General features: G+C 34.1%; 1 protein-coding gene across 2 annotated transcripts in view; it reads left to right on the top strand.

Annotated features, from left to right (window-relative positions):
* Positions 1–23,954, top strand: part of LMBRD2 (LMBR1 domain containing 2) — a 63,095-nt gene that overhangs the window by 12,353 nt on the left and 26,788 nt on the right. For both annotated transcript variants that reach the window (XM_031964175.1, XM_031964174.1), the window contains exons 2-7: positions 5,277–5,506; positions 5,710–5,804; positions 6,522–6,617; positions 7,694–7,861; positions 9,475–9,685; positions 21,415–21,489. In XM_031964175.1, the coding sequence (XP_031820035.1) occupies positions 5,333–5,506; positions 5,710–5,804; positions 6,522–6,617; positions 7,694–7,861; positions 9,475–9,685; positions 21,415–21,489 (819 nt within the window). In that variant the 5' untranslated portion in view covers positions 5,277–5,332. The remainder of the gene's footprint in view (positions 1–5,276; positions 5,507–5,709; positions 5,805–6,521; positions 6,618–7,693; positions 7,862–9,474; positions 9,686–21,414; positions 21,490–23,954) is intronic.

Genomic DNA, 23,954 nt, shown 5'->3' with positions numbered 1-23,954 from the left:
AGTTTTTATTTTAGACTAAGGGCAAAATGGGGAACTACCTTGCTTCTTGAGCCCAGGAGTAATATATAAATTAAAATTTTCTAAAGGCTTGAATTTGAAATCTTTTTAATTGGATTTTCTTTCAGTAACAATGCAAATTCAGTTAGGGAAAGTGATCTGTGCTCTATTATGGAACACACATTTATGTCTGAATCATCTACAGATATTTTCATTCTCTATCCATAAGGCATATAGAATGATGAGTAAAGGAATCATAGGGATTTTGGTTGTTGTTCTTCAGTTGTTTCAGTCTTATCCCCTTATATTCAAGGGTTCTGATAAGGATCTCATTTCTAAAATACATAGAGAATTGACTCAAATTTATAAGAATTCAAACCATTCTCTAATTGGTAAATGGTCAATGGAAATGAACAATTTTCAGATGAAGAAATTGAATCTATTTCTAGTTATATGAAAAGGTGCTCCAAATCACTGTTGATCAAAGAAATACTAAGACAGACAACTCTGAGGTATATACCTATGTACCTATATACTATATACCTCTCAGATTGGCTAAGATGACAGGAAAAGATAATGATGAATGTTGGAGAGGTTATGGGAAAACTGGGATAATACATTATTGGTGGAGTTGTAAAATGATCCAACTATTTTGGAGAGCAATGTGGAACTATACCGAAAGGGCTGTCAAACTGTGCATACCCTTTGATCCAGCAGTGTTTCTATTGGGTCTGTATCCCAAAGAGATCATAAAGGAAGGAAACGACTCATCCCTTTTTGTAGTGACAAGAAACTGGAACCTGAATGGCTGCCTGCCTATCAGGCTGCCTGATGGGCAGGTGGAGAATGGCTGAATAAGTTATGGTATATGAATATTATAGAATATTATTGTTCTATAAGAAATGATTAGCAGGATAATTTCAGAAAGGCCTGGAGAGATTTACATGAATTGATGCTAAATGAAGTGAGCAGAACCAGGAGTTCATTGTATATGGCAACAGCAAGATTCTATAATGATCAATTCTGATGGACGTGGGTCTTTTCAACAATGATCCAGGCCAGTTCCATTGGTCTTGTGATGAAGAGAGCCATCTATACCCAGAGAGGAGGACTATGGGAAGTAAGGGTGTATCACAGCATAGCATTTTCACTCTTTTTGTTGTTGTTTGCTTGCATTTTGTTTCTTTCTCATTGTTTTCCTTTTTGGTCTTTATTGTGCAGCATGATAATTGTGGAAATATGTGTAGAAGAATTCCACGTGTTTAACATATATTGAATTACTTGCTGTCTAGGGGAGGAAGTGAAGGAAAGGAAGGGAAAAAAAATTCAAAGGCACTTGATTTTTACACAAGGTTTTTCAAGGGTGAATGTTGAAAATTATCCATGGATATGTTTTGAAAATAAAAAAGCTTTAATAAAAAAATAGTTTTTTTAGATTTAGAGCATTTTTTCATATGACTATAAGATAACCTTAATTTCATTATCTGAAAAAATTCCTCCTGTACCAGTTGATGAATGACTTCATTACATATTTGACACTGTTCTTTATATATTTTAGAAATGAGACCTTTATCAGAAACTGGCTGTAAAAAAAAAAAAAAAAAAATTTCCCTGCTTTTTACTTGCCTTTTAATTTTTTTCCTTTTGGTTTTGTTTGTGCAAAAACTTTAATGTAATCAAAGTTGTCTATTTTGTCTTTTATAATGTTCTCTAGTTCTTCTTTGGTCATAAATTCTTCCCTTCTCCAAAGATCCATTGGGTAAATTATCCTTTGTTCTCCTAATTTGTTTATGGTATCATTCTTTATGCCCCAATCGTGTACCTATTTTGATCTTATTTTGGTGTGGGTTGTGAGAGGTAGGTCTATGGGACTTGGCTGTTTTCAACCATGAGGTGATTCAAGGAAATTCCAAAATAGACTTGTGATGGGAAAGTGTCATTCACATTCAGAGAACAATTGTAGAGACTGAATGTGTATCAAAACATAGTATTTTCATCTTTTGTTGTTGTTGTTTGTTTGCTTGTTTTTTTTCTCCTTTTTTTTCTCTTTTGATCTGATTTTTCTTGTACAGCATAATGAATATGGAAATATGTTTAGAAGAATTACATGTTTAACCTTTATCAAATTTCTTGGTATCTTGGGGAGCAGAGCAGGAGGGAGAGAAGAGGAAAATTTGGAACACAAGGTTTTGCAAAACTAAAGGTTGAAAACTCTTTGCATATATTTGGAAAAATAAAATATTATTAAAAAATAACCTGAGTTCTTCTATCTGAGAATTCTGCCCACAAGAAAACCATAAATGGCAAGGAATGGCTTCTGTGACCCTAAGAAGAACCCAGCCTTTAGAAGAAATTGTTGGGAGGGTCACTGCTCCGTAGGAAAGAGAAAGCACATCTGCCCTGTCTCCAGCTTTTCACAGGGATTGTGATGAAGAGAGAGATGGAATAGTGAAATAGCCGTGAGTCAGCTAGAATTAGAGACTTCATTCTCTTAGATTTTCCATATACCATAGGGAACTATAGAAGTGGTACCTATTCTACCTTCCCTGGAGACAGAAACTGTGTAACCAGTACTTCTCCTTTCCTCCTTTCCTCCTCCTCTTTATAATCCAAGAAGGGCCACAGTCAGAGGAGAGAAGAATGGCCATCATCCTTTCCACCACTGCTACTGTCTTAGCCATCTAGGAGAGGCTGTGTGGAATCACACAGCCATCTGGTGTGGTTCAGAAGAGTAAAGAGGCTACCTCCAACAGAATAAGGCCTTCATACCATACATTCTGATAGCTATTACCAGCGATCCTTATCACTCCCTACAAGAATTGTGAAGGAGAGGGATAGACAAGTGATTATTGGAGTTTTCAGTACTTTACTTTACCAGCTACTTACTTATCAGCCAAGCTCTGATCAATTTACCCTGGCCTATGAGTATCTCACAAATGTTTATATCTGGGTTCTCAGTCCCTCTGATTCAGAGTTTGTCAGTGGAAAAGTCCCCTTTGACCTACTTTCTCTGTCCGGCTTAACTCGACGCCCTCCCCAGCCATCAGTCTCCTCACTCCCAGAAACACTGAATTTATTTTCCATCATCAGTTTCCCATCATTCTAGATCTCTTCATCTTTCACTTTCCATTTTGTAATTTACAGAAAACTGGCTTTCGAGAAGATAATTCACTCCTTGCCATCCTCTCCAGTCCTCACCACTCCCTAACACACTGAGCCAGCAATCATCATTATTATCCTTGTTCTCCACTGGTACTTTAGGACTATCTGTTGCCAGTTCTTGGCAGTATCTCATTCTTTCAGGTTTGATAGATCCTTTTTATTACCTTGTCCTATATCCTTCTTGCTGTTGTATATCAGCTTCTGGGTCATAAGGCTTTTATTTTTTCCTAAAGAAATTCAGTACTGGCTGATCTTCACCACAGACATAACATAATTAATGCATTTTGACAGGTGGTAAGTTTAAAGAGGAGAGATTTGTATGTTTAGACTATGGCAGAACCAAGCTAAGAAAAACTAAAGCATTTTTCAATTGGAAGTATTTATGATTATATCTAGTTTCAAAAAATATTTGATTCCCTAATGTTTTATTCAGATGGTATTAAGATGAATTTTATTTATAGTTTTTATATTAAAGTTTTATTTGTGACTTTTGTCCTTCCCCCCTCTTCCCCCAATATACCCAGTAAATTTTTCCTTTTTTTTTAATTAAAGCTTTTTCTTTTTAAAGCATATGCATGTTTTCACTCTTTTTGTTGTTGTTTGCTAGCATTTTGGTTTCTTTCCCAATTTTTTTTTCCTTGATTCAATTTTTCTTGTGTAGCAAGATAACTGTATAAATATGTATACATATATTGGATTTAGCAAATATTTTTAAATGTTTAACATATATTGGATTAACAGATATTAGATATCCATCAAGAGGAGGAGGTGAGGGGAAAAAGAGGAAGAAATTATCCATACAGAAGGTTTTTTTATTTTAACTAAAGCATTTTATTTACAAAACACATGCATGGGAAATTTTTCAGTATTGACCCTTGCAAAACCTTGTGTTCCAGATTTTCTCCCCTTCCCCCTACCTTCTCCCCTAGATGGCAGATAATCTAATACATGTTAAATATGTTTTTTAAAAAATGTTAAATCTAATGTATGTATACATATTTCTACAATTATCATACTGCACAAGAAATATCAGATCAAAAAGGAAGAAAAATGAGAAAGAAAACAAAATGCAAGCAAAAAAACAACAAAAAGGAAAAATGTTATGTTGCAAGAATTTCTTAGTGTAATTCCAAATTAGTTTTCAGAGAGGCTGAACCAATGCATAGTTCCACAACAGCATATTAGTCTTTCTGTCTCCATCATATAGACTATTTCCACCTTTTATCATCTTTGCTAAGTGTGAAATGAAACTTCACAGTTGTTTTTATTGGTGATCAGAAATAATCTTTCATATGGTTGTTAATAATTTGTAGGGTTTGTTTTTGTTTTTGAAAACTATTGTCTTTTGCCCATGCATCTTTTGGGTAATGGCTCAGTCACATATTAAATGGCATGTTTTTAATAATAGGTGGCTTTACATAGCATTTAAAAGTTTTCACTACTTTATCTCGTTGAGCCTCACAACCCTGCAATAGTAGGTATTACAGATGTCATTTGTGAGATTCTTTTTTGCGGATGAGCAAACTGAAGCTCAGAGACCTTAAGTGATTTAGTGGATTCCACAGAATAAGTATGGGAGATGGGATTCAGACCCAGGGCTCTCTTGCTTCCCAAATCCAACATTTTTTCACTGTTGCCTTCTGCCTTCAAAAAATAAGATTAGTTATTATCTATCTTATAGGCTTCTTGTGAGGATCAAATGAGATAATGGGTGAAAAGTACTTTGCCAAACCTTTAACCCAAATAATTGAGGGATTGGCATTAGAATGTAGTAGTTGAGAAGAAAAACTTAATCATTTATCACGTATAGATTAGATACTTTGCATTTTATTTTAAAGTTTGTAATTCATCATTGGAATTTAGATGGAATTGATCTATCAAAAAGATATTGTTTTGAATTTTCCTGGGCAAACAAATATTGAAATGATTTTCTTTTATTAGGTTTTAAAACAGTAAAGGTCTCAGTTCTATCAGGAAGGCTGGTGGGCTCTATTTTGCATTAATGTTCTTAAAAATGAAAATATTAAAATATTTTTCAATGTTCTTAAAAGTAAGAGCTGATAATTAAGAATATTTTACATGCTGATATTGCCCTTTGTTTTCCCTCCTTTTTACAGTTATGATCATTATCTTCAGATGAGTAGCTTTGCTTGACCCGAGTGAGCATATAATAATGAGTGGTGCAGCTTTGGGACTTGAGATTGTTTTTGTCTTTTTTCTGGCTTTATTAATACTTCATCGATATGGAGACTTTAAGAAACAGCATAGACTTGTAATTGTTGCAACACTGCTTGCTTGGTATCTCTGCTTTCTCATCGTCTTCATCCTGCCCTTGGATGTCAGTACGGTAAGAGTTCACATTTTCCTTGTGTCTCAGTTTTGTACACTTTGACAAATCTATTTAAGGTATACATATTTAAAAACCCAGCTAAATTGTTTGATGTTTTACATAAGTTTTAATGAAATATTTTGAATTTGATTATTTTCTAAAATATAAGCAGATTTGTATAACTTGTCCTCATTTTTACATATGTATTTTCAATATTTTAGACAATATACAACCGATGCAAACAAGCTGCCAATTCTAGCCCTTCAGAAAATAACAACATTACTGGATCTTACTCTGCAGCTGCTCCTGTTACAGGGTAATACTTTTGAATTTTAAATCTAAAAATGGCTTACCCATTTTAAAAATTATCATGTCATCTAATTTTTTTCATAGTAAAAGTTGTTTTTCTCCATAAAGAGAGCTATAGATATGTTTTTTATTTGAGTGTGCCAGGTACTATTTTGGCATTAGATACTTGTCTATTCAGTATATTAGTATATTCAGTATATTAGTATATTCAGTATATTAGAGTGAACCAGGGCATTATAAACAAATTAATTGAATTTCTAGAAAACTTCCAAATGAAACAATTTATATTTTTTTAGTCCAAAAAATATATCTTGCCATATATCTGTGTATTTTTAAAAATAGTTTTATTTATTAAAAAGTACCTGAAACTCAATATTTTAAAGCTACTCCACCATTGTCTCCAATATTCTGACCATGAGGCTCTTTTTAAAAGTGTATAAGTAATACTTTTTCAAAAGTATTATTCAGCCAGGCACTTCAGGTTGAAACTATGTTCTTTTCTAGAACAAAAATCTTTGGTTTTGTGCTATTTTTAGTCAGCTTTCAGCCACTGTCATTGAATATGAAGTCAAAGCAAGATTGTGAAATGCTCCTGTAATAGAATTTATAGTAGAAAATTCTGTTTTTATTAACATAAAATGAAATTCATGACTTAAGTTGTGAGCAGCTTTTAACTGTTTTGTTTGGGCCCTGGGGGTGGTGTTTAATGGTGTCATTAAAACAGAAAACATCCGTGTTTCAAGCCATGGAGCTATATCCCTGATGGAATCATGCCAATTTTCTGGCGTGTTGTATATTGGACATCACAGTTTTTAACATGGTAGGTGATGAATGTTTTTACTTTTGTCTTCTTCCCTCTCCAGTATTCAATAAGATTTTCCTTTTTAGGATTTAGCCAAGTGCCAATGGCATGGCAGAAGTTATTTCTTTATTAGATATATGCCTAGAATTTTCCAGTTTATTATTTTTGATTTGAGCACAGTGATTGTAGCTGCTACTCCATCCTAGCATCCAGATGTGTCTCAGTTTTTCTTTTTGGAGTGCTAGATCTATTACTTTGGTGGTGTGGGGAACTAGCAGTGTGTAAACTCCTGCTTATACAGATATGTAACTTAGTTCTTTAACTTAAAGCCTTAATGGAATTACGAAAAGGATAAGAAGTTGAGTCACTTGCTCGTCACAAAACTAGTACGTAATCAGATGTTAAGCTGGAATCCAGATCATCCCAACTCTAATGGTGGATGTTTATGTTATACTGCATTGCCTCTCCTTATGTGTAGCATTTATTGTTAAAATAACATTTTATGAGAGGAATTATAATATTTCTAAGGCCTTAAATGTGCTGAAATACAGATTAGTATGTAAGCATAAGCATATAGTATATGAGCAAAATTACATATCTGCTATTAATTAAAAATACTCAAAAAAAAAATGAAACTTGGAATATATTAAGTGCATTTTCTCCAAAAAACAACATTCCATTGGCTAGTATAGTTATGCCATCCCATTATTGTTTTTGTTTTTTGTTGTTGTTCTTGTTCACATTTAATAATATCTTACTTTCATATGATACTTTGTCATTTTCAGTTGATCACATTATATTTGCTTTTATTTTTTTATATATTATATTATATAATTATATATTTTAGATAGGTAGGCTAGATAGGAATTTTCACATTTAAAAATGAGGAAACTGAAGTTCAAAAGAAGTTAATTGACTTGCTCAAGGTCATAGAGCTAGTATTGGCAGAGACAAGGGTGTAAAGCCTTCTAGATATGCTCTTAAATTCTTAATTTGAGAATATGATAATTATTTTATTATAGTAACAAACTTATCCAGTAGATGAAATTAAGTAATGTTGTACTCTTTGGTTTTTTTTCCCCCTTTTATTTTAGGATCCTGTTACCCTTTATGCAATCATATGCAAGATCAGGAGGATTTTCCATTACTGGAAAGATCAAAACCGCACTGATTGAGAATGCAATTTATTATGGCACCTATTTGCTGATTTTTGGAGCATTTTTAATTTACGTGGCTGTAAATCCAAATTTGCACTTAGAATGGTAAGAATACCACTTATTAAGAAAAGAAATAAAAGTATTCTTAGGTTTGTGTTTCTTTTTCCCCCAAACTTCCTTGTGTTCTAGGCATCAGATAAATACAGATTTCATAGAAAAAACACAAAATTGTGGTTTTCAGTGATTTTTAAAGAAAAGTCTATATAAAATATGTTGTTAATTTAAAAACATACATTTCATCTTAAAACATATGTTTTTAACTGTGCTTTTTAAATTATTAGGTTCATTTTCCTGGTTGTTAATATTTTTTTTATTATTCCAGTTTAATTTTTTACATTTTACATTTACACTTTTGTGTAACACATGTACACATTTACATTTTGTACCAGTTACATTTGGTCATGTGACCATTTACATTTGGACCAGTTACATTTACATGTGACATTTACATTTACATTTAAATCATATTAATGTTAATTTACAAATATGCTTGATGTTATAAAAGTTCTTCAGTCAAATTTGTCCAAAATAGACATGTCCATTCACTTGAATGATGTTTGGAACTTTCTTGCAGAAGAATTAGAAGAGCAAAGGAAGTAAAGGCTCTTAAAAATAGATGAATTTCTCAAGGAGTTTAATTAACTCAGAAAGGGAAGAGAAAGATGGGATAATAACTTGAAATGATAGAATTAAGTGAAGGTTTTTGGAGAATGGATGAGATATGATTATATTTATAGGCAGCAGGGAAGGAACTAAGAGATAGGGAGAAATTGAAGATTGAGAGAGAGAGAGTGAGTGAAGATTATAATAGGGGAAATCTTTAAGAAAAGGGAGGAGGTTTGATCAAAGGTGCATGTAGAGTAGTTGGCCTTTAAGTATAAGAGCAACCTCTTTATCTGAGAGGAGAGAAAAAAGAAGAGATCATGGGAAAGATGTCTGAGCAATGGAAGGTGAGAAGGACAGAAATAAGATCTTATAGCATATAATATTAAATTTTTTTTCAATAGAATGTATAGAAAAGTCCTCTATAGAGAGTTTAAGGTAAGGCTGCTGTTTAAGGCTTGAGCAGAACACAGGGTTTGAAATAGCCAGTGTAGAAAGTGGAATAATGAATCAATTATGTAGTAAAATGATTGCATTTCTGCAGCAAGAGTCCAGTTGAGATCAGGTAACATAAATGTTTGCTGAATGGCTTTAAAAAATTTTTTTTCACATTTTGAGTTCCAAATTCTCTTCCTCTTCAGCCCTTCCCTCACCCATTGAGCTGTGACATGATGAGCAATTTGATACCAGTCATACAGTATGAAGTTATGTAAAATATATTCTCACATTAGCTTTGTTGCCAAAAATAAAGTGAAAAAATATTATTGTGTGGATCTCAGACAAATGGTGTTTTTGGTTCAATGTTTAAAAAAAAATATTAGAAGCAGTCTGAAATAAAGAAACAACCTTTTTTTGATAAAAAAAAATATTAGAAGCAGTCTGAAATAAAGAAACAACCTTTTTTTGAAAGAGGGAGCAAGTTCTGGCATAGGTGGTATTCAAACCTATGTTGAGTGGTTTAACATATATTCAAATATATGTTAATTCATTCATCTGTCATAGTCAAGTAGTGAAATTATAGAAATAATTATTTGGTCATGATTTCTTTTTCTTAGGAATCAACTTCAGACAATTGGGATAGCTGCTGCCAATACGTGGGGCCTGTTTCTCCTTGTTTTATTGTTAGGGTATGGTTTGGTGGAAATTCCTAGGTCCCATTGGAATGGAGCTAAGAGAGGGTACCTACTTATGAAGACATATTTCAAGGCTGCCAAACTGATGACTGAGAAAGCCGATGCTGAAGAGAATTTAGAGGATATAATGGAAGTAAGTAGATATTCTTGAATCGTAGTAAGCATTGAGAAAATTGCTTTTAATATGTCAGGCTTTTTTGAATTTATATGCTGGGGAGTTTAGAATTCTGAAAATTAGGCGGTAGGAAATATTTCAAGATACCTTGTCCCTGGCTCTCTAGTTGTATGTTCATATTGGCCACTGAATTTTATCAGACAAAACAACCAATAAATTCTCTCTAATGGAAAGCTCATCCTTATAATTGAAGATAGGAAAAGGTATAGGGAAAAAAAAGCTCATATCAGACATTTTAAAGATCATTTGTCCAATGCTGTGTTGGTAAATAATTATGAAAATAGTGATATTTATGTAGTGCTTTAAGATTTATGAAACACACTTGCTCTATTTGCTCCTCACAGAAATCTGAAAGATATCAGATAATTAAGGTAATATATGTCATTGAGTATTCCCGCCCATATATTTCTTGAATTTTTTTGAACTTCAATTTTGCTTTATTTCAGTTAATAGTTTTTTATTTGTATCTTTCCCACCTCCTCCTTTCCAAATCCTGGGAGACATACATAGCCTGGCAAAACAAATTACATTAATCATGTCCAAAACCTACATTTTAGGTCTATCACCTCTCTTTCGAGAGCATTTTTTCATCATCTGTTCTCTGGAGTTATGGCTGGTTATTGAGTAGTAGATCAGAGTTCTTATATCTTTCCTGAGTGTTTTTATAAATTTATTCTGGTTTAAAATCTTCTCATGTTTCTCTGAAACCGTCTTACTCCTCTGCGACTCCTCACATGTTGCATATTCTCCTTAATTTCCTATTCTTTGCCACTACCAAAAGAGTTGTCATATTTTTATATACATATATAAAAGTACCTTTCCTCTTTTTTAATCTCGTCGGGTTATACGCCTGGTAGGATCACTCACTGGGCCCAAAGAATATTCAGTTCAGTGATTTTGGGGGGCAGAATTACAAATTGTTTTCAAGTATGACTACAGCTCCAACAACAGTATGTCAAATGTGCCTGTTTTCCCAGAGCAACATTTTCTCTTTTTGGTTTTCTTTGCCAGGAATTGTTTTAATTTTAGTTTTTCTGATTATTTAGTGATTTGAAGTATAGTTTTCCTTTGAAAACTGCTTATTTGTATCTTTGGACCTTTTGTTTATTGACAAGTGGCTTTGGTTCTTATAATTTAAATCATACATACCTTATACACACCTTGGAAGTGAGAGCTTTATCAAAGAAACTTGCAGCAAGGAATTTTACACAGTTAAATAACTCTTTCCCTTTTAATTTTAACTGCATTTGTTTTGTTAGTGCAAAATCTTAGCAAAATTGTTGGGGGGTTTTCCATGATGCTATGTCTAATTAATTCTACTTCTTGCCTGCAAGTCATAGACAATAATGTACTGAAACCTGTTCATATATAGCATTCATTTTTCTGGCTTTAGGTTTTCACTTAAAATTTTGCATATTCTCAGATAAGTTTGCATAATTTGCAAATATCTGGTATTAAGCAAAAATCACTAGTATTAAGCAGTAATTCACATTTTTGTAGCATAAAAGGATTTATGTAGTGCTTTCCTTGGATTACCTATTTTACAAGGCTGTTGTATTATTATTAAACGAAATGGATTTAATTTCATTTAATTTGGCAGTGAACTGCTAAGGTTAGGGAGTTTTAGTGAACTTTATACTCAGAATCAGCAAATAGGAAAGTTAATGCTCTGATAAGTTTCATTGACATAAGACATAATGTCAAGAGATGATTGAGATAATGGTTTCATTGAGTTCAAAGAATCAATTAAAAGGGAAGTTATATCTGATGTAGTTCAGTTAGTCAGCTTTTTGTTGATGAGACCTCTACTGAGGGTGGCAGATTCTGTCTTTCTTAATGTAGCCTGATTCTATTAGCTTTCTTGTCTGTCATGTTACACTGCTAAGATGACAGTATTTATCTTGCAGTCTACATTAAAAAAAAAAATTTATGGACTAATTGTGGAGGCTAGTGATCTTCTATCTTATACTTGCCATGTCAGGCAATCTGATCTTTAGTCCTCTGGAACTCTGTGTGGTTGGTCCTTATACTGATAAGATTTCAGCACAATAATATTGTCATATTTGTATACTATGTAATGTACCCACTCTCTCGGATTCTCATTCTTTGCAACCTCAAAAAAGCTACATATATAGTATTTTAAAATATCCTTAGAATTTGTTTTACTTAGGGCTAATCTCTCCCTTAATCTACCCTTCTTCTACTTGTTCCTCACCTTTTCTCTCCTTTTCCATTTCTCTTTTGAGTAAACTTTCTCTTTTCAACTGTGTGTGTGCGTTTCTGTGTGTTTGTTCCCTCTTTTAACTACGTCAGAACAGTATGTGATCCAAGTGTCAGCTGCTTCCTTCAACTCTCTCTTCCTTGTTTTTATAGATGTCTACTTGTGCCACTCTTTGATATGATATGATTTGTCCCTAACTTTCTTTCCCTTATTGCCACATGTGTTCCTCTTTCCTTCTCTTACCATTCTTTTCTTAAGATCAAAGCATTGGGAGCAAGCCAAGATGATAAAATAAAGGCAAGGACACACCTGAACTCTCCCCCAAACCTCTCCAAATTCTTTTAAATAATGACTAAACAATTTTAAAGCATCAGAAGCCACAAATTTCAAGGTCAGAATGGAATGATTTTCCAGCCTAAGACAACTTAGAAGGTCAGCAGGAAAGGTCTGTTTTACCAAGGGAAGTCTAGTGCAGTCCTAGTGTAAGCTGCACTAGCCAGTCCTAGTTGTAGTAAATCAGAAATAACGGCACCACTGGTGATTTCCATACCTCTCATCATAGAGACACCAAAGACAACTTGGAAGGTCAGCAGGAAAGATTTGTCTCACTAGGATGAGAGGGCCTTGGGAAACCAGCAAACCAGGAGGGGGCTTTGGGAGCTGCTGAATCAGCAGTGGCAACAATGGCAGCAGCAGAGGTGGTGGCAGCAATAGTGGAGTGGCAGTGGTAGCAGCATTTTCCAGAGGCCTTATCCCATAGATGGTAAGATGGTCAAACTGGTCAGAAGGAGGTCTCTACTTGCAGTGAGAAAGGATTCTGTTGCATTTGCACACTAGAACCACAGTAGAGCAGAAACCTTCCTCATAGTTCCAGGACTGAAAAAAGGCTTGTAGAGACTCAAAAACACACTTCTTCTTGGATCATGACACCTTGGAAAAACTGAAAACAGGTTGCTAGAAGGATCTCTGAGAACAGCTGCACAAAACTCTTGAAGTTTGGGACATTATGCCCTCCACTCTGAAAGTAGTGCCCTACTTTAACAAAGAGTTAAAAGCCAAATAATAGGCTGGGACAATGAGCAAACAACAGAAAAGGATTCTGACCTTAGAAAGTTACTATGGTGACAAGAAAGATCAAAATATACTCAGAAGAAGATTACAAAGTCAAAACTCCTATATCCAAAGCTTCCAAGAAAAATAAGAATTGGTCTTCTCAGGCCATGAAAAAGCCCAAAAGTGATTTTGAATATCAAGTAAGAAAGGTAGAGAAGAAATTGGGAAGAGAAATGAGAATGATGCAAAAGGAAATACAAAAAGCTAATGAGGAGAAGAATGATTAAAAAAAAATTGGCCAAATGGGAAAGGGAAATATAAAAGCTCACGGAGGAAAATAATTCCTTAAAAATTAAATTTGAGCAAATAGAAGTTGATGCGAAATCAGAAAACAATAAAATGAAACCAAATGAATGAAAAAATAGAAAACTGTTAACAATCTCATTGGAAAAACAACTCAGCTAGATAATCAAATGTGATGGACTTGGCCCTTTTCAACAATAAGGTGATTCAGGCCAATTCCATTAGACTTGTGATGCAGAGAGACATCTGCATTCAGAGAGAGGACTTTTGGAAATTGACTGTAGATTACATCGTTGTGTGTTCTCCTTTGTTGTGCTTGCTTGTTTTTTTCTTTCTCATTTTTCCCCCCTTTTTATCTGATTTTTGTGCAGAATGATAAACCTGGAAATACGTTTAGAAGAATTACACGTTTAAACCTATATTTGGATTACTTGCTGTCTGGGGAAGGAGGGAGGGAGAAAAATTTAGAACACAGGGTTTTGCAAGGGTGACTTTTGAAAATTCTTTGCATGTATTTTTGAAAAATAAAGAGCTCTATTAAATATATATATATTTAAAAAATTTTTTAAACTGAGCTAGAAAATAGATCCTGGAGAAATACCTTAAAAATTATTGGTCTGCTTGAAAGCCATGATAAAAAAAAAGAGCCAGCCTAGACATCATCTTTCAAGAAATTATCAAAAAAAAACTGTCCTCATATTTTAGAACTAGAGGGTAAAATAGAAATTGAAAAAATCCATCAATCACCTCCTTCAAGATAACAAGGAATATTATAGCCAAGTCCTGGGACTCCTGGGTCAAGGAGAAAATATTGTAAGCATCCAGAAAGAAACAGGTATAATGGAACCACAGTTGGGATAACACAATATTTAAAGGATTGGAGTGCTTATAATATGATATTCCAAAGAGCAAAGGAGCTAGGATCACTTGCCCAATAAAACTGAATATAATCCTTTAGGGGGAAAGTTGGGTATTCAGTGAAGTAGAGATCTTTCAAGCATCCATGTTAAGATCAGAATTGAATATAAAATTTGATTTTCAAGTGTAGGACTCAGGAGAAGCATAAGGGGATGCTCATCAAATGGGGAATAGCTAAATAAATTGTGGTATGTGATTATGATGGAATACTATTGTTCTCTGGGAAATGATGAGCTGTATGCTCTCAAAAAAAACCTGGAAATTCCTCTATGAACTCAAGCAAAGTGAAATGTATTATGTAAAAAGTAATAGCAGTGCTGTGGATCATTATTTGGGAATGACCTTGCTGTTCTCAGCAATACAATGATTTAAAATTACTTTGAAGGACTTAAATTGAAAAGTCCATCTCTAGAGAAAGAACTAATTGTGTCTGAAGACATATTAAAGCATACCTTTTTTTTTCTTTTATTTTCCTTGAAGGGTTGTTTTTTTGGTAGGGAGCTCTATGTTTACTTTTGCAATATGACTTCAATGGAAATGTTCGCCTTACTTTGCATATGCTTTCTCATTTGGGTCTTAGGGAGGAAGGGAGAGAATCTGGAACTTAAAAGTTTTGCAAACAAATGTAAAAAAGTTGTTTGACATGTAATTAAGGAAAATAACATGAATTTTAAAAAATTAGAATATAATAAAACTCTTAGATCTCATCTAATTGGATCTCCTTATCACCTGCTAATTTTTCATTAGTGGCTTCCAAAGCATTCCTATAAAGGGCAAAACCATGATTACTGCCTTACCCTACTCTGAACTTTTCAAATTCCTACTCTGTGTTTGAGTCTGAGCAATAATAGATGCTGCTGAAATTACAAAAAACTTTCCACACAAATAAAGTCAGATCTAACCAACTGGAAAAATATTAAGTGTTCTTGGATAAGTCAAGAAATATAATAAAGATGACAATACTACCTAACCTAATCTATTTATTTAGTGTTATACCATTCAGACTCCAGAAAAACTATGTTAATGACCTAGAAAAAATAACAACAAAATTCATATGGAAGAACAAAAGATCAGGACTTTCAAGGGAACTGATGAAAAAAATATCAAATGAAGGTGGCCTAACTGTACCAGATCTAAAACTATATTATAAAGCAGTGGTTACCAAAACCATTTGGTATTGGCTAAGAAATAGACTAGTTGATCAGTGGAATAATTTAGGCTCAAAGGACAAAATAGTCAATAACCTTAATAATCTAGTGTTTGACAAACCTAAAGGCCCCAGCTTTTGGGATAAGAATTCACTGTTTGACAAAAACTGCTGGGAAAATTGGAAATTAGCATGGCAGAAACTAGGCATTGACCTACACTTAACACCATACAACAAGATATGGTCAAAATGGGTTCATGATTTAGGCATAAAGAATGAGATTATAAATAAATTAGAAGAACATAGGATAGTTTACCTATCAGACCTGTGGAGGAGGAAGGAATTTGTGACCAAAGGAGAATTAGAGATCATAATGCGGAATGTTGGAGGGGATGTGGGAAAACTGGGACATTGATACATTGTTGGTGGAATTGTGAATACATCCAGCCATTCTGAAGAACGATTTGGAACTATGCTCAAAAAATTATCAAATTGTGCATACTCTTTGATCCAGCAGTGTTTCTTCTGGGCTTATATCCCAAAGAGATCTTAAAGAAGGGAAAGGGACCTGTATGTTCATGAATGTTTGTGGCAGCCCTCTTTGTAGTGGGTAGAAACTGGAAAATGAATGAATGCCCATCAATTGGAGAATGGTGGTAAATTGTGGTATATGAATGTGATGGAATATTATTGTTCTGTAAGAAATGACCAGCAGGATGAATACAGAGAGGCTTGGAGAGACTTACATGAACTGATGCTAAGTGAAATGAGCAGAACCAGGAGATCATTATATACTAAAACAACGATATTGTATGAGGATGTATTCTGATGGAAGTGGATTTCTTTGACAAAGAGAAGATCTAACTCAGTTTCAATTGATCAAGGATGGACAGAAGCAGCTACACCCAAAGAAAGAACACTGGGAAATGAGTGTAAACTGCATTTTTATTTTTCTTCCTGGGTTATTTTTACCTTCTGAATCCAACTCTTCCTGTGCAACAAGAGAACTGTTCGGTTCTGCACACATATATTGTTTCTAGAATATACTGTGAACATATTTAACATGTATAGGACTGCTTGCCATCTGGGGGAGGGGGTGGAGGGAGGGAGGGGAAAAATCGGAACAGAAGTGAGTGCAAGGGATAATGTTGTAAAAAATTACCCTGGCATGGGTTCTGTCAATAAAAAGTTATAATTATTAAAAATAATAATAATAAATTAAAATTTAAAAAAAAGAGAGAGAGAAATGACCAGCAGAATGATTTCAGAAAGGCCTGGAGAGACTTACATGAACTGATGCTGAGTAAAATGAGTAGGACCAGGAGATCATTATATACTTCAACAACAATACTGTATGATGATCAATTCTGATGAACGTGGCTCTCTTCAACAATAAGATGAACCAAATCAGTTCCATTTGTTCAATAATGAATAGAACCAGCTACACCCAGCGAAAGAACTATGGGAAATGAATGTGAATCACCACATAGCATTTCCAATCCCTCTGTTTTTGTCCACTTGCATTTTTGATTTCCTTCTCAGGTTAATTTTACCTTATTTCAAAGTCTGATTCTTCTTGTGCTGCAAAATAACTATATGGATATGTATACATATATTGTATTTAACGTATTTAACACGTAATGGCTTACCTGCCATCTGGGGGAGGGGGTGGAGGAAAGGAGGGGAAATATTGGAACAAAAGGTTTTGCAGTTGTCAATGCTGAAAAATTACCTATGCATATTTCTTGTAAATAAAAAGCTATAATAATAATAAAAAAAAATAGATGCTGCTGGACTCCACCTCATTAGACAACTGGAAAATTTTTTTTGTTCAGAGTAGTATAATTGTAGGTTCCCCCTGAGATTTCCGACTTAGGTATTTTTCTATAGGATGGGCCAAATGCTGCTGGAAAGGAGAACCTAACCTAATATGAGCTTGGGTTCTAAACTTCATCACCATTGTTACTGTCAACTTCCAAACTTCTTCCTTTTGTTGGTGTAGCACCCCAGGCTTCATTACTTGGGAACACCATCACTGAATCCCCTTCCATTTTGCCTTAGAACTGAGTACTGGGCAGCAAAGCTGCCAGTTAGCATCTATCCTCATTACAGTCACCTGGTGTGGATCTGGGGTCCTCTTTTGCCCCAGTTTATATAATCTTCCCCTGAAAACTGGAGTGCTCAATGCATCTGTGTTCTTGGTATAATACAGTGTGTGCAGAACTTCCTCTCTATCTCCCTGTGACTATCTCTGCTAAACAAAGGACTAATTGATTCTTTTTGGGATTCTCCATCCAGATTTAGTCTGATGCATGTTTTAAATTTGTTTGCAAGAATTTCCAGAGGGGGAACTTTCTATACTGTTTGCTATTTTGGCTCTGAACCCTCAGTGACCTCTCAGAGTTCATTGATTGATGCATCAGGATCATCTACCAATTCTTTTAGTAATTTGGGGTATATAATTCATTTAGTCTTTTTGACTTGATTTATTAAAGGCAGGTCAGTTGTAGGCTCTTACCTTGAGTATCAGCTCTTTATTACTTGGCGTTTTTCTTTTTAGTCCAAAGGTCTTTCTTGACAGAAAGCTAAAATAAAACAAGAATTGACAGCAGTGTGCTTGCTTTCTTTAACCATTTACTTTGAGCTTCTATTTTTCTTTAAATTAGCTAACAAATACTTTTTTGTTGTCTTAAACTTTCTTCAACAACCTTGGCTATTTAAAAAATTTAAACACTTGACACTCTCTTGAATGAATTTTTCTACACTTTGGTAAAGATCTTATTCTCTTCATGATTTGTCCCTATTTTCATCTTCTGTACCGGTCTTTTTGAAATCTAAGTTGTTGAAAATTGAATGTAGCAAAATTATGATCCAGAGAAGAAATATGAAAAGGGCACCTATTTCTGTTTCTTCACTGAGGTGAGAGGATTATGGACACTTCATGAAGTGTTATATTTTCTTGATATATTGGTTAGTTTAGCTGAACCACATTCTCTCCTCCTTTCCCCTCCCCCCATCTTTTTTTTATTCATTGTTACAAAAGATGGTTCTAATAGAAAGTAAGGGGAGATGGAAACAATGGAAAATGTAGATGATGGCATGGCATGGCATGGTAATAGATATCTGCAATACCAGCTACTAGGGAGGCTCGTAGAGTCCTGAAGAACTGAGAAGGGAATATAATCCAGACATGGATTATGAGTTTGAGTCTATATATGTAGGACAAATATGAAATTTCAAATGCAGGAAACAATCTATTCCATTTTCTCTAAAACATAGAATATGTGAAGCATACTAATGCAGAAGAAATGAGACTGGAATAGAAATTTGGCTACATGTCACAGAGGGCCTTAATCACCAAGCTATGGTGGTTTCTGATGGAGAGTAGAGGAGTACTCAGGAAATTTTGAGAAGTGGCCAGGTCAAATCAGGGCCTTAGGAAGATTACTTTGTTGTATGAAGAATGACTTAAAAAGAGAAGATACATCTTTGCTATTTTTTTTTTTTAAAGAAATCTCTTTGCAAACTCTGTTGGACAATGGGGGAAAAAATGGGATTGTGTAAACTATAACATTTTAGGAGTGATGACTAGACCTGGCCAGATATGGAAGTAAACCTATTCATTAAAAAATGTACCTCTGTAGTAAGACAGTTATGGTTTGTAATCTATACCAGTAAATACAGTGAGAATGGATACCTGTAAATCATGGAATCGTCAAAACATTCAATTTTTATATTGGTGATGCTTGCATATCTATCAGAGTATGTTTATAATGAGAAATCAGTATCTTATAAAGTTTTTTAAATACATGTGTAATTCATAGTTGAAGACTAGAAGATGTAATTTATTTTAAACAACATACAAGAATTATTTGACTATTCTATGTGCCAGATATGAAAGTGGACAAGATACCGAAAGGGAGGTGTGTAATACATACAAGATGTGAAATACTTACAAGATATTTAATACATACATGTTAAATAGAGATCATTGTTTTATAGATATGCATCAGGAATGCAAAAAAACAGGGATCATTTTCAACTATGGTGCCTAGGGAAGATATGGAAAGGTAATATTTCAGCTGTGTTTTGAAAGATGAGTTAGGATAAGTAGGTATAGAAGCAATAGTATCATACACAGAGAAAATGGCTTAAACATAGCTGAGGTGAATTCTTGTTGTGAAGTAGTGGGAGCTGAGAGTAGAATAGATAAGGTTTTAAGATTAGAGAATGGACTCTGCATAAAAATGGTATTTGAAGCATGAGAACCAAATGAGATCATGGAGGAAGGTGAAATAAAGGACAAGATACTAACACTTATATAAATAATAATTTTTAAAAGGGTGAGAAAAAGTTGAGAAGCCAGCAAAAGAGTCAGAAAAGGAGTGATTAGAGTCATAGGAAGAGAAGTAGAAGGTGCACTGGCCAAGAAGTTAAGGGAGAGAAGAATATTAAGAATAAAAAAATTGGTGTACTGCTCTATTTGTAGAATCCTCAGAAGATGGAGGTGGGGAGGGTTGGATTTTTGGAGGTAATTGTTTCTGTAAACTGCTAGGGTTTGATACCTAGATTACAAGAGGTTTTGAGATCATATAAGCAACAAGTATAAGCTGCTCTTTAAATTTTATTTTTTTACAATTTTCAAACTTTTTCCTCTCTCCCACTCCCTGCCTTCTTACCTCTTGGGGAAATAAAAACGCATACATAAACCTTGTAACAAAGATCCAAGGGTATTGTTATACTAGTAAAGGTCTACTTGTTAGGATAGATAATATGTATTTTTTATGATCCTAGTTAACTTGGTTTCATGATATCTTCTAGGATAGAAGGTGGTAATAAAAATTAATTGAAGATTGGAGAGAGGGCAAGTGGGCAAGGAATTTAAGAGTGGAAGGACATTCTGGAAGTAGGTGATTATAAGATTGAGGCTTTATAAAGCCGAAAATGAGGGAAGAACAAAGTTCATAAATCAGTGTAATAGTGAGCAAACTGGTGAGTAGGAGAAAGAAAATTTTAGAGTGAGAGAGATGGAAGGGCAAGAAATTGAAATTTCCTTAATAGTATAGTATTTTGGATATGTTTCAGATGATATCAATATACTGGACATGATGATCCTGAAGAATCAGTGAGTATAGCTAGAGCTCATTGAAGTTGAGGAAATTATGCTTTATATTAGGAAGTTCTGACTTCTGAAGCATAGCTCTCGCTAATTTTCCATTTCTAAAAACATGCTGGTATAAACAAGAATTTTAAACAAGATTATATTATTTTTGGAAGATAGCTGCTTTTATAGGTTTCCAGGCATGAAAAATAGGTTAACAAAGAGCAGAGTGTCCTGTTGTCAAGAAATGGGATCATAAATTTTCTCATTTGCTTGATGGAAGTAGTTCATACTGTTTATCAAGCAAGATTATCAGTTATCCATTAATGCTAAAACACAAAAGTATTTTATTTCCTATGCTGAAATAAGCTGATCTTTCAAAACTTCTCCAGTTTTGAAAAGTCTTGTTAGTGAGATGTTTGAAGTTACCTAATTATATAATGGGAGGGTTTTTACTGCATTAGGTAACACAGTTAAAAATTGAGAATGGAGGCAGTTCAAAGGTTCCCTAAAAATGTTGTAGCCTTTTTTTATTGTATATTTGTCTTTGTGGTCTAGTTGTGGCAATTACAAACTTTTCTAAGTTTTTGCTTGATCCTGATATAGAAGATGATGAAAATAAAGTATGAAGGTATAAGAGGCTTGCATAATAAAAAAAATCTTGTTGGTTTTCATTTTTGGTCTCTTTAATCAATAATGATATTCAGATAAAGGAACTTTTTCTATTGTATTATAATACAATTATATAATTACAATACAAAAGCTGATGCAAACTTAGACTTCAAAACATAGTGTCCAAAATAAGCATAGTAATTTTAAAAAACTAAGAAATTTTGACCTAAGAAATAATTTGTGTGTGTATATAATCTATGTTTTATCTGCCTTGGAAGTTTAACCTACTATTCTAAAGGAATTGAAATATTTGGATTGTTATTGTTTTATAGGAGGTTCGAAAAGTGAATGAAAGCATCAAATATAACCACCCTTTGAGGAAATGTGTTGATACAATATTAAAAAAGGTAATTAAATGATTATCATAGCAGTTTTATTTATTTTCTATCTTAATATATATTTTAAGATTCTTCATTTTTGGAAGTAATCATAATTTTTTCAGAATTTTTCAAAAATTTGGTTTTTTTAATTGTTAATTTGTTTTAATTAAAAATAATGTTTTAATCATATGATTGTGATTTTAGATAGCCGATCTTAAGCATAGGTAACTAGAAAACATAAAAAGTATTCTTTTTCTTTTAATAATTTTGGAAAGAATTTCATTTACTTGAATTTTTTGTTAGTTGTTTTCACGGGAAATTGTTTTCTTTTGTTATAATATGCTCTACACAAAACATTTTACATTACTGTTATAAGCAAGAAAAGGGATGCCATAACCAAAGTGATAATGTATCCTGCTACATGTGAGTAGCAATTGTTTCTTGTGCTCCCACAATACTCTTACATACAGTTAAAATACCTCTTCTCTTGATTTCTCAACTTCCCCTTTGTCATCTCACATTGTTTGTAGAAGCATATAGCAAGAAATAAATGAAAAAAATAGTAAGTAATACTGTGATGCTTCAGTATTGCGAGCAAGTATGTCTAGGTATTTCTAAAAATTGAATTATCTGAAGATTTTATTAAATTTATCTCCAGTGTATTTATTTAGGAACATCCTCCCTTTTTCCCTCCATGTTGTAAACTCTCTGTCTTGCTACTTATACAGTTATGTTGACTTTGGTAAAGGTGAAAGATTGTGATATGGCTTAACTCTAGCCATTTTCTTTTTTATAAGTATCTTAAGCCTCTAGTATTTCTGTCAGTTCTGTTGAACACATCTCCATGGTTACTTAAATCGATGGATTAATTGATCTTCTACATTACTCTACTATTGTTTGAAATGAACCATTTAGAAGTAGTACACCTTGGATGCTCATGATTAAATAATTAATATGTTAGATTTGTCCACATGCCTAAATTTTAATTATTGATGAGTTCATCATGTACCTACTTTTTAGAACCATAATATTAGCTTTGTTAATAAGGATTCTTAAAACTCTTTACATGCATTTAGAAATGTGCTTGTCATTCTTCTCACCTCTGTCTTTTTATACTTTCTTAGAAGTGTTTTGTGGTTCTTTTACACTGGCTTATGTGTTTTTTCCTTGACCATCTCTGGACAGCTCCATCTCTGACTATACTTCACTCCTGGAAGACTTGGTCTCATCAATTACCTCTTAGCTTTTTTTCTTCCTTCAAGATTCAGCTAAAATCCCACCTTCTGTGGGAGGCCTTTCCCAGTCCTGTATTCACTCTGGGAGATACAGAAGCCCACAAGCCCACTCTCAGAGGTGAAGTCATATTCATTCCAACTTTCACCTTGGTGCTGGCTGAAGACATTCGGAGTTGAGCTAGAGGAATCAGATTCATTCCATCTTCCACCTTTGTGCTTCAAGGGAGCAGAGGCAAATGACTAGTGGCAAGAGCTCTTGGAACCAAGGAGAAGAGAGAAGGCCTCTAGAAAACTAGCCGAGCCCCAAGTGAAGGAGATAAGATTTTGGAAGAGACAATAAAAGACTGTACTTTAATCCCTGGCTGCATTTGGGGTGATTATTGATCTGAATTGATACTAGGGCTACCTCCCCAAGAAACCTGCTCCTAGAGAGAACCATTATATTTTAAAGAACTCTTTAAAATATAATGGTTCTCTCTGGGAGCAGGCTTCTCGGGGAGGTTTTCTGGAGGCAGCCTTAGTTTCAGTTAAAAGCAATAATCACTTCAAAATACAGCCAGCTGATAAAATGCAAATGTTTGTTTTCTCCTTCCTTGAGCCCGGGTAGCTTTCTTAGAGGCCTATCTCTCTGCTTGGTTCCAAGAGCTCCCTCCGAATGTCTCCAAATCCCAAGGTTTGTCCTTCAGTCTCCAGCCAGCACCAAGGTGAAAGTTGGAATGAATCTGTCTCCACCTTCGAGAGTGGGCTTGTGGGCTTCCTCCCAGAGTGCTCCTCTCCTACCTCTGGCAATGTTCTGAAGTAACTAACTTGAGAGCTTCTATATATATGATCTCCCAAAGGTTGACTCTTCCTTCTGGAGGCAAGGATTAAGGGAGGTGTGAATTCACCAAGTTACAAAGTTAACTTTGTGAATCTCCCATACTTGTGAACTCCAATGAGTACTTAAATACTTCTTAATTATATAAACTCTCTAAAGGTGTGAACACAAGCATTGTATCAATTCCATTGAGTTAACACTAGGATTCTAACATCTCCCTTGAGTTATCACCTTGTTTCAAATTGAGTTAATACTAGGATTCCAACAATTTCCCCAGGTATATAGATATGCTTATCTTCTTTAAAAAATCTTCCAAGAAGCCTGCAAATCTTCACAGTTTTTCCAAATGTCTCTTTCTTTCATTATTAATAATAGATTTGGAGTCATAGAAGCTGGTTCTAATCTGCTCCTCCTCTATGCCTTTGGGCTTGTTACTTTGA

The sequence above is a fragment of the Sarcophilus harrisii genome, chromosome 1 (genome assembly GCF_902635505.1).
Source record: "Sarcophilus harrisii chromosome 1, mSarHar1.11, whole genome shotgun sequence".
NCBI lineage: Eukaryota > Metazoa > Chordata > Mammalia > Dasyuromorphia > Dasyuridae > Sarcophilus > Sarcophilus harrisii.
The sequence above is the reverse complement of the archived record's forward strand: the minus strand, read 5'-3'. Positions and strand labels throughout refer to the sequence as shown.